At 42.0% G+C, this 14,878-nt stretch overlaps 5 protein-coding genes across 5 annotated transcripts; 2 read left to right on the top strand and 3 right to left on the bottom strand.

Moving 5' to 3' along the window:
- Positions 1-232: 232 nt before the first annotated feature.
- On the top strand, positions 233-3,946 carry LOC145706422 (RRP12-like protein). Its single transcript, XM_081783821.1, has 11 exons — positions 233-1,332; positions 1,376-1,575; positions 1,649-1,833; positions 1,874-2,183; positions 2,229-2,504; positions 2,549-2,704; positions 2,767-2,976; positions 3,021-3,305; positions 3,348-3,511; positions 3,549-3,724; positions 3,770-3,946. Exons 1-11 carry the CDS (start codon positions 467-469, stop codon positions 3,864-3,866), a joined length of 2,925 nt encoding a protein of 974 aa, XP_081639947.1. The 5' UTR covers positions 233-466; the 3' UTR covers positions 3,867-3,946.
- Positions 3,947-4,209: 263 nt separating this feature from the next.
- Positions 4,210-5,103, top strand: LOC145708305 (synaptosomal-associated protein 23-like). The gene is made up of 3 exons (XM_081785963.1): positions 4,210-4,645; positions 4,693-4,845; positions 4,884-5,103. Exons 1-3 carry the CDS (start codon positions 4,415-4,417, stop codon positions 5,052-5,054), a joined length of 555 nt encoding a protein of 184 aa, XP_081642089.1. The 5' UTR covers positions 4,210-4,414; the 3' UTR covers positions 5,055-5,103.
- A 261-nt stretch (positions 5,104-5,364) lies between these two features.
- On the bottom strand, positions 5,365-5,961 carry LOC145708850 (uncharacterized). The gene is made up of 2 exons (XM_081786548.1): positions 5,764-5,961; positions 5,365-5,721 (listed from the first exon to the last, which is right to left on the bottom strand). Exons 1-2 carry the CDS (start codon positions 5,959-5,961, stop codon positions 5,365-5,367), a joined length of 555 nt encoding a protein of 184 aa, XP_081642674.1.
- A 515-nt stretch (positions 5,962-6,476) lies between these two features.
- LOC145708849 (uncharacterized) lies at positions 6,477-8,600 on the bottom strand. The gene is made up of 7 exons (XM_081786547.1): positions 8,306-8,600; positions 7,945-8,211; positions 7,730-7,869; positions 7,372-7,540; positions 7,155-7,300; positions 6,901-7,103; positions 6,477-6,855 (listed from the first exon to the last, which is right to left on the bottom strand). The coding sequence occupies exons 1-7, from the start codon at positions 8,561-8,563 to the stop codon at positions 6,551-6,553; spliced, it is 1,488 nt and encodes a 495-aa protein (XP_081642673.1). The 5' UTR covers positions 8,564-8,600; the 3' UTR covers positions 6,477-6,550.
- A 1,432-nt stretch (positions 8,601-10,032) lies between these two features.
- On the bottom strand, positions 10,033-14,277 carry LOC145708848 (uncharacterized). Its single transcript, XM_081786546.1, has 7 exons — positions 14,142-14,277; positions 11,131-11,191; positions 11,000-11,093; positions 10,592-10,702; positions 10,419-10,540; positions 10,181-10,370; positions 10,033-10,103 (listed from the first exon to the last, which is right to left on the bottom strand). The coding sequence occupies exons 2-7, from the start codon at positions 11,131-11,133 to the stop codon at positions 10,033-10,035; spliced, it is 591 nt and encodes a 196-aa protein (XP_081642672.1). The 5' UTR covers positions 11,134-11,191; positions 14,142-14,277.
- Between the last annotated feature and the right edge of the window lie 601 nt (positions 14,278-14,878).

Here is a 14,878-nt window from a genome sequence, read left to right as displayed (position 1 = left end):
CGAAATTCCGTTCTTAGAGAGTTCCTGGAAGTCTTCTGCGCTTTACTAGGCTGTTGTTAGATAGGTAAACCACGGATTGCTTATTGAAAAAGATAGTAAGCCGTCTGTGGGATGCCTCTCCTAACACAGACTAACACTCGTCGCTCTTCAAACCTCTTTGCTTCAAATAAAATCATCATTCCATCAAAACGCTTTTCAATAATAATAAATTCTAAAATCGTACCACTATTGACCTTGGATAACCACTCATAAGTCGGCTCTCCAGGCTCTGCTGGCGTTCGTCTTGCACCCAAAGCCGAAAGTGCGAAAGGCTGCTCAGAAAGGCGCCGCTCTTCTTATCCATACTCCTGGCATCGCGCACTCCTGCGTCGAGGAGATCGCGCGTTTCTCCCTTGCTGAACTACAGAAGGCGCAGAAAGAAACGCACACGCTTCAGTTGTTGACATTCTTCCGGGCAACGATTTACATGTTTCCCCTGCAGCAGCAAAAAGAGCTGTGCCAAGCCTGTTTGAAGCTGCTCAATCTTCAGTCACAAATGGTGCGAGTTCAAGCGCTGCGAACAATCAACGAGTATCTGCGAGGCATTGTAAGACAAGCGCAGAAGGCCGTCCTAGGCGGCATTGAAGAAGGCGCAGAAGACGTGGATCAGCTTCGAGCAAAGCTGACATCGATGCAGCTCGAAGGCATCCCCACAGATTTAATTGGGAAGCTTTTGTCGGCGCTGAAGGAAGTAAAGCCCTGTTCGCGCGACGTATCTGTTTGCTCCTCTTGGCTCGAAGTCGTCTTCTCGTGCTGTTTCTGTCTCGCCACATCGAACAACCCACGAATGGCGATTTCTCACTTGCCCAACGCAATCGAGAACTGCTACACTCTTCTTGATGAGCCAGACAATGGAGCTGCCGTCGGTTCAACAATGCAGAAGATCCTTTCTGAAGTCGCCAAACATTTGACAGAATTAGACCTCAAAGAAAATGCTCCCGGAGACTTGATTCTCAAACAACTCGTTAACGGCCTTCAATTCCAGTATTCAAGCGTGATGGACTGTACTTTGGATGCGCTATCGTCGTTTTACGTCTCTTTGAATATGCGAGAAGTACGTAACAAGGCTGTATTGGAGTTCCTTGCGTCTCCTCTCAAACTCCTCGCCCAGTTGAGATTGAATCCGCTCTTCAGCCACAAGATCGCTCTCGATAATTGTGCTGGATCGATTCTTTCCTGCATCGGTCCAGAAGCGTTCCTCACCGCCCTCCCGATCGACATTTCAGGAAATCCAGAAACAGATGGTGAGCTACCCTACAAATGGATAATTCCGATTTTGGAATCAAAATTGAGGTAAACGCTCCTTGTTTAACCTTGCATAATCACTCTTTTCCAGGCATAACGTTTATCTCGACACCTTCTTCAAGAAGATTGCTACACTAGCGACCAAAATTATTACCGCCGCAAGAGCGCTTGACAAATTCCAAGCAGCTCCATACTTCACCCTGCACAAAGAACTTTGGGCCCTTTTCCCAGAATTCTGTCAAAAACCATGCGACGGTCCTCACGATCTTTTGAAACCTGCAAATGCCAAGGAACTGATTTTGAAAAATTATTGTTTGTCATTTTATTTTTATCTAAAGAGCTAAACTTTTCAAATCAGAATAGGGACTTGATGGTATTCTAACGAGTCCGGACGAGTATCACCATCAAATCAAGCCGTTTATTCTCAGCGGTTTGAGGAAGATTGTGAACAATATTTACCACGATAATGTTCCGGTGATGTACAGACTCAACCTGGGCAAATTCGGCGCTAATTATATGAAGACGATGTTGGAACTTTATCGATCAAGGGTACTTACTCATTTCAGATAGTAAAACTATAATCCTCTAGGATTTCTCTGCGAACGCAATGTCAGCGGCGAAAGAGTGGGTGAAGATCACTCCCAAAGAAAAGTTAGCGTTCTACTATAAAGTGGCTCAAGATAAGGCGCAAAACGAACCCGAAGAGTCCCTACGACCACTCTACTGGGATATCGCCATCCTAGTTACCCCGTGGCTTCATGAGGAGATGGTAAATACCGCGTTTGCGGAAGGGCTAGCGATGGCGCGTAACGATTCAGCTTTGCTCCAGAAAAAGGCGTGGAGAGTACTCGAGCAAATTGCTTCGACCAACAATAAGATCTGCAAAAAGATCATGAAAGGTGCTCTCAACTCAATATGAAACAGTAACTGACAATATGATTTAGAGAATGAAGATGCTATTATCAAGGGATTCATGTCGACCCTCGGTTCTGTTGCAGCCAACGCGCGAAAGCCTCGAATTCAGCTGCTCGAAATTATGCTTCCCGCGCTGGATATGGACACACTCAACGCTCTTATTTCTGAGCTTGTTTTGTGCACAAAGGACAAGAACGCAATCACTCGAGCTCTTGCCTATACTGTGCTTACGAAGATAGCCGCCAGATACGTTGCCAGTGGGGAAGAAGGTGCCATTTTGCCGTACATGCAGACTGTACTACAAGGTAATCTAATCAAGTCTGCACTCATTTCTGATCCTCAATCTAAGGCTTGACTGGCAACCCGTTGACAGTTGCCTGCACACTCAATGTTCTCAATATTTCTCTACACGAGTTCCGCCGAGAAATACCCCCTGAAATTCACGAGATGGTTCTCGACAATGTTCTTCTCCTCATGGATTCCAATGCGAGAGAAATTCTTAAGGAAAGGCCCTCATAATCAAGTTCAGAACAGTCCGAAAGGTTTAGTTTGAGGATCTTTGACAGGCTACCGTCTCATTCTTGATCACACTGACGAAAATTCTCGACAAGGACACTCTAGCCGTCCATGTGGAGAAGATTGTCACTGCCGTGGTTAATTGGAAGAAAGAGACGAGGAATCCATTCCGAGTGAAAGTCAGACGACTTCTCGAAAGACTCATCAAGAAGTTTGGTTTCGAAATTGTCGTCAAATTTATTCCTGATGGCTCTCCTCTTGGTAAATTTCAGTATTAGCCATAAATCTTGCCAATTACAATATAGCAAAAATGCTGGCGAACGCTAAGAAAATCCGAGCAAGAAATGAGCGACGAAGAGCAGAACAAGAAGCAAACGAGGAATCAGATGACGAAGAATACCGAGACGCTGACCAAAATCTTGATGATTTGATCAACGACACAGACTCAGAGGACGATGACGATGAGCCAAAGCAGAAAAAGAGCAAGTCTAAGAAGTTTACCGATCAGCTGATGGAAACTGAGGACGGAGAAGTCGTAGATCTGTCCGCTGCGCACGCCGCGGTCTCGTCCGCCCACGTCAGGAGTAAAAGTGAGTTAACCAAAGTCGACATGTTGCCTATTTTTGATTTAGGACAACGCAAAGAAAAATCAAACGATAGCGATGATGAAATCGGCTCTGCTCCTGATGGCCGAATTATTGTACGAGAAAAGAAGAATAAAAAGGAGGATATGGATATGCTCTCTTCCGACGATGAAGAAGGCCTTCCTGAGAATATTCGAATGTCCGATCAAAAGGTAACTTAAATTACGAAACGAGAGTTTATGATGTAAGATCGCGATGTCCGAAATGAGCGAACGAGGAACTAAAGGGAAGAAGAGAGAACAGGATAGTTCAATGGGAGGCGGAGAGGTTTATCAGTCGAAGAAAGCAAAGGGAGATGTCAAACGAAAGAACAAACACGATCCCTACTCGTATCTTCCCCTTAGAAAAGATATGCTTAATAAGAGGTGATCCACTTATTCCTCGATAGTTTAAACGAAGGAAATTTATAGGAAAAAACACAGTGGAGGCGCAGTTCCTGGCTTGAAAAATATTGTAAAAGGCGCGAAGAGAGGAGCTCAGAAGGGAAAGAAAAACAGAAGAAAGTAAATGTACACAAAACTTCCATCTTGTGCAGTTTGAATTTTGAATGGAAACGGTCAAAAATCAATAAACTATCAAACGAAGAACTCTATTAGTATTCATTCAAATCGTCTCAAAGCTAGATGTTTGGATGGATAAACTGATGAAATTCTCACTAAAAGCACATACCTCAATAGTCTTGCAAAAAGAAGGTTTCAAATTTACCGAGGCAAAGTAACTTCTATCTTCGTAAAAATCAAAATGAGAGTATATTTCCTCAAGTTTATTTTCTCGAGTTTGCACAACGCACTAGTGTGAACAGGAAAGGTCTTACAGAAAAGTCGGTCTTGATTCTCATTCTCGTGTGGATAAGATTAAAATAGAGAAAATGAGCGGACAGGGGGACTTCGGAAGTGGTCCCGATTTCGGAGTTGATGAGGAAACGCAGAGAAACGTCCAGGCACATGCAATGGTTGACGAGGAAAGGAAAGATATATTTTCATGGAAAATCGCGAAGGGCAGCTTTATTCGGAGACAGATCAATCCTTTAATAGAGTTTAAATGCTACTCGGAGAATGATGCAAAATTTGTACGAGACTGAGGAGACCGGTCAAAATACGATGATTATGCTAAATGAGCAGGGAGAGCAACTCAACAGGATTGAAGAGGGCATGGACAATGTCAATAATGAAATGAAGGAAGCCGAAAAACATCTTACTGCCCTCGAGAAATGTTGTGGATGCTTTCAGTGCAAAAAACCCGTTGACTTTGAGGCAAATGATAAATACTCATCAACCTGGAACAAGGTGCGGATTCTCTTCTATGATTTCAGGATTGAAAAATGTTCCTTCAGAATTCAAACGAGGTAGTCAATGAGCAACCAACGTCATCGAGCCAGTACAACAGCCGTCCCGGTCAAACAGCATCAAATCATGGAAACAAGGCTATGATCAACAAAGTTGTGGGAGATGAACGGGAAGATGAGATGGAACAGAACCTGAATATGGTTAGACTAGCTAAAAATTGGCCTAAGCCCATTTTTAGGTATCCGGGATGCTGAGTGGATTAAAGAATATGGCTCTTGATATGGGCGATACGATCGAGGCACAAAATACTCAAATTGACAGAATCAATTCGAAGGCAGAACAAAATGAGCTTAGAGTCGATAGTGCTAACAAAAGAGCTCAGAAAATTCTTGGCGAAGATAAAAAGTAGTTTCGAAAGGAAACTTACGGATTTAGGTGAGTCAGATCGTAAAGTGACTTTTCTCTCCATTTGAATTCTTTATTATAACTTATAATTTATAAGAACAAACAAATAAACTTTTGGCACTTTTGTAATTTTATTGGTAAATGCGATTATTGGCAGTGTGAAAAATATCATTTTTACGTTTCAGTTCAGTAACATAATTTCTCAATATATACATCTGACGTTTGTTCTTCTCAGCTTCTTTTTTCAATTGGTAGATTCGATTTTTTTGTCCTGTAATCTAAAAATTTTAATAGAATTCGAGCGCTTTCGGAAATTAAGTACTAACCAAATCACTACCAAGTCGGTTCGAGTCGACAGCAATATTGAAGCGCTCCTTCCATTGGAATACTTCCCTCTGAAGTTTCGACGACTTCTTTTGCTCGTTTCTGATCTGGTCTTTATTCAATTTATTTTCTTCCTGCAGGTCGATGATGGATTCTTTCAGTTTTTGAATCTCTGATTGGGCCGAGGAGAGAACTCCCTTGTTTTGTTCAATCTCCATCCGAAGATGTCGATTCTCCTCACCGAGGTGCTCAGCCTCCTTCAATTCGTTGGTAGATTTCTCCCGTTCTCGATCCTTCGCTTCCATTTCCGCTTGAAGCTTTCTGTTTTCTTCCCTCAAGACTCCGACCTAGAAAACATTTAGAAGAAAATTCAAATTTGTATTGCTTACCTCTTTTTTACTGTCAAAAAGATCACATTGTAGTTTAGCTAGAATGGATTGTCGTATTCTATTTTCTTTGACCTCTTCACGTTTCTTGGTGATTTTGTTGAGATCCGCTGGAATCATCGTAATTTCATCACAGCGAATTGCAGTTGTGGTTGATTTCTTACGGCGAGTTGCAGTTGTGGTTGATTTCTTACGGGGCATGGCTACAAAAAATTGATTTGAAGCACAAAGAATTTCAAGAAAAATTTATAGCCCTGTATGATCATCCGAAAGAGGGCGTTAGAGCGATCACCCGTCGAGTTTTCCCTAGTTCAAGAGCAAAGATTATTCCCCGATAAACAGACTAACTTTAGATTGATTTTTATGATAGATTAAAATCTGTTTTTTCAAATTTTCTCTTTGGTTTTCTCAATTCCAAGATGTGAATAAATGTGCTCGTTTTGAAGATTTCGAAAGAAGAAACGCAATGAAATCCATTCGCGGATAGGCGAAGACGAAGACTTCGAATAATCGCGATCGGCGATGATAGCCGTTTCAAGTTGAAACTTTCAACTCAGTTGCACTTGCAAAGGATCGAGCTATGTGAATAATCTTTCGTGCCATTTCAAAAGGGCTTTTATAGATAATCTCTTTGGAAGTCGCACAATTCGGATCCAAAAAAGGTGAAAATTCTTCGATTGAACTTTATAATAACTTTTTTATTGTCCGTGTGTAAATGGTGATAATGTGGAAGGAAGATATGATTTATTATTTCAGGGTCTAATGCGAATGAGGTGGAGTGCAATATAAATTAGCAGTAATGTTCAATGGAAGGGGTTTTGCGCTGCATTTTGCGGTTAACTTTTTGCATGTTCTCAGGCGAGTAGGGAGCATCAATAGCCGTCCCAAGCGGCGTTTGTCTGCATTCTGTTCCCGGCTCTGCCTCGGAAGGAGAGTAAATTGGTGTCAGGTCAACTTCGAATCGGGAAAGGTCTCTGTATGAACCGTTCTTCTCGATCATCTGGCCTTGGGTCAACTGACTCTGTGAAATGTAGATAAAATCAGGCAAATGCTGACTCAAGCCCTGAGAAGTAATAGTACTTAGCCAGCAAGTATCTGAAGCATACAGTTAGTTGGGTTCAACGATGACCGGTCGAGTACCTGAGTGGCCGTATATTCCACACTCTCGGACACATCTAGGACCATACTGCGCTTTACTGAGCACTGATTTGAGAGTGTGGCCGTTGTGCGAAGCAAGATTGTGGGGCGAGAAGCGAGCGTCCGTGTAAGAAGCGGACTCTTGCTCCGACTCGCCTTTGCCACTATCTGTCACGTGATCAGAGTCACTAGAAATATTACCAACTCTGAAATGGAGGGGGAGATAAAGCTTTGTTTTGTTTCTTTTGAGAATTTACCGAAATGCCGAGAGCCCGTGCTGGAGCGCGCTGAAATTGGGAGTGGCGCTTTTATGGAACTGCGACGACGGTGTCGGCGCTTCTGTTTGAACTAACAAGTGCGAGTCGCCACGCCGGTTCACGATAGGTACTTCTACCGAAGCCCACTCGGAATTACGTCCCTTATTCAATTGTTCAAAATGCTCAATCAACTAAGCGCCTTTGGCTTATTGTAAACCGTAGAACAACGTCCCTTGTGTAGCTTATTTTCTGTCGAGCCCCGGCGACGGAGAATAAAGATGATTGACAAAAACATGAGCAGGACGATGACGGCTCCAGCAATTATTCCGGCAATGAGAGAAATAACCGCCACAGACGTGAATTTCTTGGCGGCAGAGACATTTATTCTTCTCAGGATAACAAAACAGGTTTTTGGCGGAGGGAAAGGAAATCAACAAGTAGGCTCTTGTTCCCAAGTTTATCTCTTGTTCGCAGCGCAAACATGGCTTGTTGTTATCCTTATCCTGATACTCTTTCTCGTCTCCAGCCCACCGCCGTCCGTCGCTATTACTTCCAGATTGAAATATTTAGCTGACCCTGTCGTGATGTTTGCGATATTCTTCTGCACAGTAATTGAAGAATCTACTATTTGGAACAGGCCATCAAAGGAATCTTCAAGAGAGTAGGAGATTTTTCCGAAGTTTCCAGCGTCGGGATCATATCCGCCTGATCCTGGCTAGATTAGTTTCTATTTACTTAAATTTTTAACCGAAATCAATAATGAATAATTAAATTTTAGATAATCAAAAGCCAGTCCTATGTTTTCGATGATGACTTGACCGGGTTGGGTCTCTTCGAGGATCGAAATTTGGTCCCCCAGATTATCCAGGTTAGGTGAATTGTCATTCTGATCGTTGACTCGGAGACGCAGGTTGCATCTTGCAGCGCGACCACCACCGTCCACCGCCAAAATCGGTAAAGAGTAAAAACTGGTTACCTCGCGGTCGAGTGCGGCATTGAGAAAGACCTGGCCGGTAACGTTATTCACATCCAAAATATCGGGTCTGTCGCTCTTGTACTGCAAATAAGTATTTAATGAATGTCCAGGCAAAGATAGAATATGGAGTAAGATAAGGATAACAGACACGTCTTATAATAACACTTTTTTTCACCTCAACTACTCCAAATGGGCTAATATAGCCAGTCAGTCGATCGAGATCTGTGGCGCGAACAGTAGTGAGAAACTTTCTTGAGCCGTCATTTTCTTCAACTTCGAAGACCTTTTCCGGGCAGTTTGTGAAAAATGGTTCGTTGTCATTTTTGTCCAAGACAGTGAATTGGAAGACCTCTTCTGAGCACTTTTTGGGCTTGCCCTCGTCGCACGCGCGAACGTGAATTTTGAAAAAGTTTTGAGCTTCGCGGTCGATCATTGCTTTTAGCCAGATGAACCCCTGCTCAAATAAAAACACGTCTTATCAAGCTCAAGAAAAATCCCGCACGCGAATTGAACGAAAATTTAGTTAACCTCTCGAGATAACGATATTATCAAATTTAACGTGAGAAATTTATTGAGCCTCTCCTGTGTCTCCTGTAATGGTGATGTTGATTTCGCCAGCCGAGGAAGTATCTTCGTCAGAGCTCTTTATGAAGATTACTGGCAGTCCCCTGAAGACGGTTTATCGCAATTTATTCTAGGCGCGCTTGACCCGACATTCAGAATCTGACCTCCGTTCGGAACATGAATTTTATCAAACGGGAGAAAGGGAATTCCGCTACATGAAGTAATCACGTTCAAATATTCGTAAAGTCGCGAACAAAAGACATTCGTGAGAAATTATTTTTGAAAAAAATTTCGGAAATAGTTCTTCATTCTATTCTTTAGCGAAAAAATACCTGCCGAATCGACTAGATGTCCCAAACAGGGCTATAAATAGGCTCCTTTTCGCTTTCCACAAGTAGAGATATTCGATTAAAAATGTGGTAGTTTATGATTCATGAGCAAAGTGCTGAGGCAAAGTATGAATGATTGAATCTGAATTATAATAAACGACGTTCAACAAGAATCGGCAGCGGTCGAAATTGACTAAAGGTCACTGGAACAAGGGAAACAATGTGATCATTAATTTATGGCAACTTGGCTCTCTCTCGCTGGCGAAAGAATTATTAAGTCCAGGAAAGGTCCGGATTCCAGCATTCTGACTTAATTAATGCAGACTTTAAAAAATGCGAAATGCGCGGTGAGCATTTCAAAACCGTAACTTGAATTGTTCTCTTCGAGTAGGATTTCATTCTTCTCCGCGTCCCGTACTGCTGGAGCCAGGACGAACGACTCAATCAGCGGCGCATTGTCGTTGATGTCTTTCACTTCCAAAACGAGCTGCGCCAAGTCCAGGATTATTGAAGTTCCACGAAGTTGCAGCGCAATCGTTGTCTTTTATGATCAGTTTGATGAAAAATTAGATTGATTTTCAATTTTTACCTGAATTTTTTTGCTTGTTTCGAAATCAAGCGGCTTTTTCAAATAGATTTGATTGTGCGCTTTGATATCGAGCAGATCAGAAATGTTCTTGTCAAGAAAGACAACTTCGACATCTTCTGGATTTGCATCGTGCTCAATCACTATGTCCAGAAAGAAGTCAGCGACGTTTTCTTCTACGACTGTGCGGTAAGGTTCCTCATTTTTCGTGAACGTGAAGGTTTCCGTGCAGCTATTCTCAATAGCCAGCTGTATCGGCGCTCTTGTAGATCTCGTGCTGTCGTTGACCTCGACGAAAAGTGTTTGTAAGCCTGTGCGGTAACTTGCACTTGGATCCAGACTCAATCGAAGATTCTTTTTAAGGTTCGAAGCTGGTCAAATTTCTACACCTCATTATCGACAGTAACGTGCAGTTGATCAGTTTCAACCTTCCTTGGAGTTTTCAAGCTTCAAATAAGGCACTGAGTCTTCGACGAACTGATAAAATAACCCTCCTAAAAATGTATTCAGAAAATCTTTCTCTTTCTGACAGAATGAAATAGTATTAAAATTTGGAAACAAACAAAATAACCTTGATCGGAATCAGTTGCACGGAGAAAATCAGCATTAATTCCATCTTGTCGGAGCAAGCTTTCTCTGCAGAATGTAAGCTCCAAACTGCTCAGATTCAGCATAAACTCAGGCAGGGAATCGTTCGCATCGAGTACTTTGACCACGAGGGTGAAAAGAAGCGGTTTCGTTGAAATTCGGGGAATTAGCACCTAAATATGCAGAGAAGTAAAATGATGTCTTTTTAGAGCTGCGCTTACCTGAGCGGAAACATAGCAATCTACTCCAGGCAAATTCAGACAGATCCTCTCTCTGTCCAGAGGATTTTCATAGCGAGACTTGTTCAGAGTTATTGCTGGATAGATTCTGTTCTTTTCGGAATCTAAAAGATTCAAAAGTGCTCTGCTTAGGCATTTCATTAATAGCCACGTACCTCTGTAGTTGGGCTCCAAAGAAAAAAGATCCTGCGCCGAGAACAACAAAATTTCCTTGCTCAGGTCTAAGTCGCGTATGTCGATCTTCTTGCCAAGGTCGAAAACGAAGTCTGAATAAATGATTCTATATCGAGCCAATATGGACATAAACACATATGAGTTGTATATCCGAAGCGATTCCGCCGGATAGAGTTGTTTGAGTTTTTGCTAGATGCCGGAAAATGTAAAATAACAGAGGGACAAACACGTGAGCTACGCAAGTTAAAAATAATTAAGAAGGATTAAGTTCATGCAAGCGGAAAATAAACGAAGCTTTGATTGATTCCGTCTTTGATGAGCGTTCGTTTATTTTTCTGCTCTTTTACCTCAAATACCATGCGCGCAAAAAGCAACGTGAAGTAACGTACCTTCGTTTTCGAGAAGGTTGATCGTTTCTGAAGCCGGCGAATAAAAGTACTCTGACTTGGCGAGGGCGAAGAGACCCAGCACATGAATCGTTTTCTGAAACTGTTGAAACTTGAATTGCACGCGCTCTTACCATGCTGCCTTTTTAGACTTTTTCACTATTCTTCCGCATTCACTGGTGGCGACTTCTCATCCTTAACAAACTCTTAAAACGGCAGTTTTTCAGGCGAAAAAACTTTTTTTTTCTTATTTTCTTATTTTTGCGAATTAAATTCTGAAAAGTGAAATTCGAATGCTCAAAGTGTCTAAAGTGCGCTTGAACAACGATCTCCGGTGTGTTGACCACTATTAGAAGAAGAAAAGAAAGAGCGAATTGGTGAATTGGCGGCTTGTTTGGAATTAAAATTTTGTTGCCATTTTGTTGGTCTGGCACGTCACTTTCGACAAGTCCAATTGCTTCATTGGCTAAAACGTTAAGCCAAGAAGTCTCTTAGATTATTGTCATTTAATTTACATCTATTACTCGCTCTCGAAGACTACTCTGTTTTTTTCTACCGAGACATGGCTATTTGTAGGAAGCGAAAGCTTATCCAAGAGAAAGTGAATCTGTGGCATAAGGGCGATGGCGATTAGAAGGTTAAAATTGGACCGGTCTGTGCGCAAAGGCGGGATGAGATGCACACGCTTCTGATGACCAGGTGCAGTCGTCTTGAACAAGCGCGATAAGCAACTAGCGATAAATGCTCGAATTTGCTAAGTTCACACCCTTAACCCGCAACCGCTCTTCCGTCAGTTATCGGAAGGAGCTCTAGTTGTCAAAACTGGCACGATAAAGCGCCAAGGGTCATCACGGCGCCGATTACGATAGAGTTAGAATTCAGAGTTCCGCCATCGAATCAAAACAGACAACTCCTTCCTCCCAAAATACCCGCTGAAAAGATGGTAATAGAATAAAGCGCTGAAAGGGGATCTACTCTACGGCGTAGAGTCTACGCTACATATATGCATTTCTATTCAAGCTGTGATTATGGCTCGAAACTGTGCGACGTGTAAAAGTAATTTCAAAGAGAAAATTGTAATTAGAAAATTGCGTCAAAGTGCGCGTGTGTTAATGCAGCTTTTGAAGTCTGCGTGTTCATCGGAAATGGTGGTCAACTTTATACAGCAAGTCACTTATATAAGCTCATTGTTCAAGTGAGGAAAGGACAAGCTCTCAATCTAAATTGTAGCATTAATTTTGAATAGGAGCAAGTACCTTTATCGGACACATGTATTAAACAGTGCATCTTAAATTTTCAATCGCGACTTTGCAAAAATCAGCTTTACAAAACAACGTGTCGTTATATTTCGATTATTCATTGTTTGATGTTTGATGACCTAGGAAATGGGCTTCACAAAAATAACCAAAAATCAAGTTTTCATAAATTCTAAAACGGGCTTTGCATCTCGAACGTTGCTTTATATTACATACTCTTAGATGAGACGAGATGTGCTTGAGCGATGGTGAACGGAAGTAGGGGGAATGTGAGAGAAGAAAGCTTTCTCTCTTGAAATTCGAAGCTCCCTTCCGACTCTGAACTGGGGAGACGCTCCCAGCGGCTTCTCTCTTTCTCCTTGTTATTCAGTCGAACTCTTAGAAGACAAAACTGGATAACTAACTAATATAGGAGTGAATAATGCAGCGAATTTTCAATCGGTGCACCTTGGGGACTGCGGGACGCTAGCACTTGCCCCTCCAAAATTATCAGACTAGGATCACGGCGCCGCTTGGAACGTTCGTTTTCTCCTCGTCCGTAATGACGCGCCAGCAAGCAACATAAAATGCAAATTAAGAATTCTCTCTCGTGTGTAATATACAATAATGGTATAGCTAGCTTCGATGGGAGGTACACATGCGCGCTAAATGCAATCGGAGCGATTGCTCGCCGAGACATGCGCCGCGCTCGTAATTTCGCATCAGCGACACATTTCCCGCCGCCGACATCGATTCCCGAAGGAAGCGATTCCCAGCTCTGTATTCCTCCTCTTTCCCGCTACAGAGGACCGACTTCTACGATCCGCTCTCATTTACTATTCCAGTCTTCCAAAACAGAACCGCTAAAGGTGTTTCTCGCCTGAGCTGCGTGTTCTAGAGCAGTTCAACTCCCGTATTTCTGACGTTTAAAGCCACGTTGATTGAGCTGTGTCTAATTGTTGCAGAAGACGATAATTGTAATTGGGATTCCCAAAAGTAGATTAGTAATGTTCAATTTTAATGAGCTTTTGAGAAAAGCTTGATGGGTCAGAATATTAGATTGTGGGCCCGTCGACATTTACGAGATTAGCAACATCGCTTCGTGCAATTATGCTTGGCGTTGAACTAGTAGCAGCCTCTTCCTTCTTTCAGTGCATTTCTAGTATTTTGGCCGGCACGTGAGAAGATGCCCATCGCATCGAGATGCGTAAATTTTTTAGCGAATTCCCGCCAGATTAAAATTTGTAATCTGCTTCGCACCATGTCGTTCTGAAGCCTCTCTTTAGGATTAATACACAAGCCAAACTCAATCTTTAATTAAGGGCCGGGCATTAATAAGCGATTGGCGAAGAAGTAGAGTACTATAACTTTAACATGCATTTGCTAACATCCGAACTTGGCCAGAATTAATTTCATTCAAATTCATTAATTATTCACGCAAAAACACTGGATTTAGGACTACTCACTTACTGGAGTTTTTCTGCTGTTGTCTCTAGAAAACGGCCTAGCTCGGATATAAATATTGGCGACCCCGGCCGCGTTTCAAAATAATCCCCAGGAGTATGTTCTCTCGCTTCGAAAATAAAGTAAAAACGAAATGCGCGACTAATCGAAAAAATCATCGGTCTCAGAGCAGGTATACTGCTCAATCCGACGACCGCTAAACGAGAATAATTAATTAAGAATTGTATTTAGTCTATGCGAGGACAAACATAGAAATACGAGATGCGCGTATTATATGCTGCATATAATCTCTTCTGCTCTTTTATTTTTCATGCATCCAACATTTCTAATGAAATCGATCGCGTTTTTTTGTTTTTCAAAAAGCTATTTTCTAGGGTCGAACTTTTATGTCCATTTGATTCGGGAACAACAACTGTAACTGTTCTTTTAATGGAAGTGTTCAATACCTGTTATGACAAAACAGTGGATTCTAATTCCCAAACAATCAAAGTTTACTTCTTGAGGGCGTAAAGCAGTGAATCTCTTATCTAACAATCGTCAGCAATAAAGGAAAATATAGGAGGGTTAAGTTCTGAGTTGAATTCTTGTCAGCGATGAGCGCGCACCAGACGGTTGCGCGTTTTTTTTCTTGCGCTACCGCTCCACTCGGTGGCGCGCCTTTTCACTGCGCCACTCTATCTCTTGTAAAAACGGAAATTCTTGATTTTTCTTTCGAACAATTCAATTGTTTGTCTGTTTGTAACCTATTTACATTATTTTCGCAAAGGCTTATTAAGAATTAAAGACGTGGACAGGGAATAATCTTTTTACCTAAAAACATTTGGATAAAACAATGAATAAGTTCATTTTAATTTTTATCGGGGTTGAATTTTTAATATGCTAACTAAAGCTTCATTGAATTGTCAGTGCAGACGTTGAACTTCGTCTAACATTTGTTGCTAAAATATCGATGATGAAAAACTATCTTATGTAACGCTAGAAAATGAGGTTGAAAATATTTGCTTTCCGGAAAGGTGCCGTCAGGGGGACATCTGAGGGGCTAATAGGGTTAGAGCTGTGTGCCAGATGAGACCCCGCTCAGACAATTTGCACCTTCCGAGAGTGACTGCCAAAATGACAAGGAACAGAAAAGCTAAAAATATCACTCATGAAGAATCCCTTCTTTTAGGAATTTTGATTAACT

The sequence above is a fragment of the Oikopleura dioica genome, chromosome XSR (genome assembly GCF_907165135.1).
Source record: "Oikopleura dioica chromosome XSR, OKI2018_I68_1.0, whole genome shotgun sequence".
Classification (NCBI taxonomy): Eukaryota; Metazoa; Chordata; class Appendicularia; order Copelata; family Oikopleuridae; genus Oikopleura; species Oikopleura dioica.
Note: the sequence above shows the minus strand (reverse complement) of the source record. Positions and strands in the feature narration are given on the sequence as shown.

Excerpts from the sequence above, each read along its gene's own strand:
- LOC145708848 (XM_081786546.1), bottom strand. Across the intron at positions 10,371-10,418 it reads ATTGCTATGTTTCCGCTCAG|GTGCTAATTCCCCGAATTTC; the intron begins GTAAGCGCAGCT and ends CTGCATATTTAG. Across the intron at positions 10,104-10,180 it reads TGCAACTGATTCCGATCAAG|GAGGGTTATTTTATCAGTTC; the intron begins GTTATTTTGTTT and ends ATACATTTTTAG.
- LOC145708305 (XM_081785963.1), top strand. The coding sequence starts at position 4,415 with ATGATGCAAAATTTGTACGAGACTGAGGAGACCGGTCAAAATACGATG. Across the intron at positions 4,646-4,692 it reads ACTCATCAACCTGGAACAAG|AATTCAAACGAGGTAGTCAA; the intron begins GTGCGGATTCTC and ends ATGTTCCTTCAG. Across the intron at positions 4,846-4,883 it reads TGGAACAGAACCTGAATATG|GTATCCGGGATGCTGAGTGG; the intron begins GTTAGACTAGCT and ends GCCCATTTTTAG.
- LOC145708850 (XM_081786548.1), bottom strand. The coding sequence starts at position 5,961 with ATGCCCCGTAAGAAATCAACCACAACTGCAACTCGCCGTAAGAAATCA. Across the intron at positions 5,722-5,763 it reads TTTTTGACAGTAAAAAAGAG|GTCGGAGTCTTGAGGGAAGA; the intron begins GTAAGCAATACA and ends AATGTTTTCTAG.
- LOC145706422 (XM_081783821.1), top strand. The coding sequence starts at position 467 with ATGTTTCCCCTGCAGCAGCAAAAAGAGCTGTGCCAAGCCTGTTTGAAG. Across the intron at positions 1,333-1,375 it reads ATTTTGGAATCAAAATTGAG|GCATAACGTTTATCTCGACA; the intron begins GTAAACGCTCCT and ends ACTCTTTTCCAG. Across the intron at positions 1,834-1,873 it reads TGGAACTTTATCGATCAAGG|GATTTCTCTGCGAACGCAAT; the intron begins GTACTTACTCAT and ends ATAATCCTCTAG.
- LOC145708849 (XM_081786547.1), bottom strand. The coding sequence starts at position 8,563 with ATGATCGACCGCGAAGCTCAAAACTTTTTCAAAATTCACGTTCGCGCG. Across the intron at positions 7,104-7,154 it reads CACGGGCTCTCGGCATTTCG|AGTTGGTAATATTTCTAGTG; the intron begins GTAAATTCTCAA and ends CCTCCATTTCAG. Across the intron at positions 6,856-6,900 it reads TGGAATATACGGCCACTCAG|ATACTTGCTGGCTAAGTACT; the intron begins GTACTCGACCGG and ends TGTATGCTTCAG.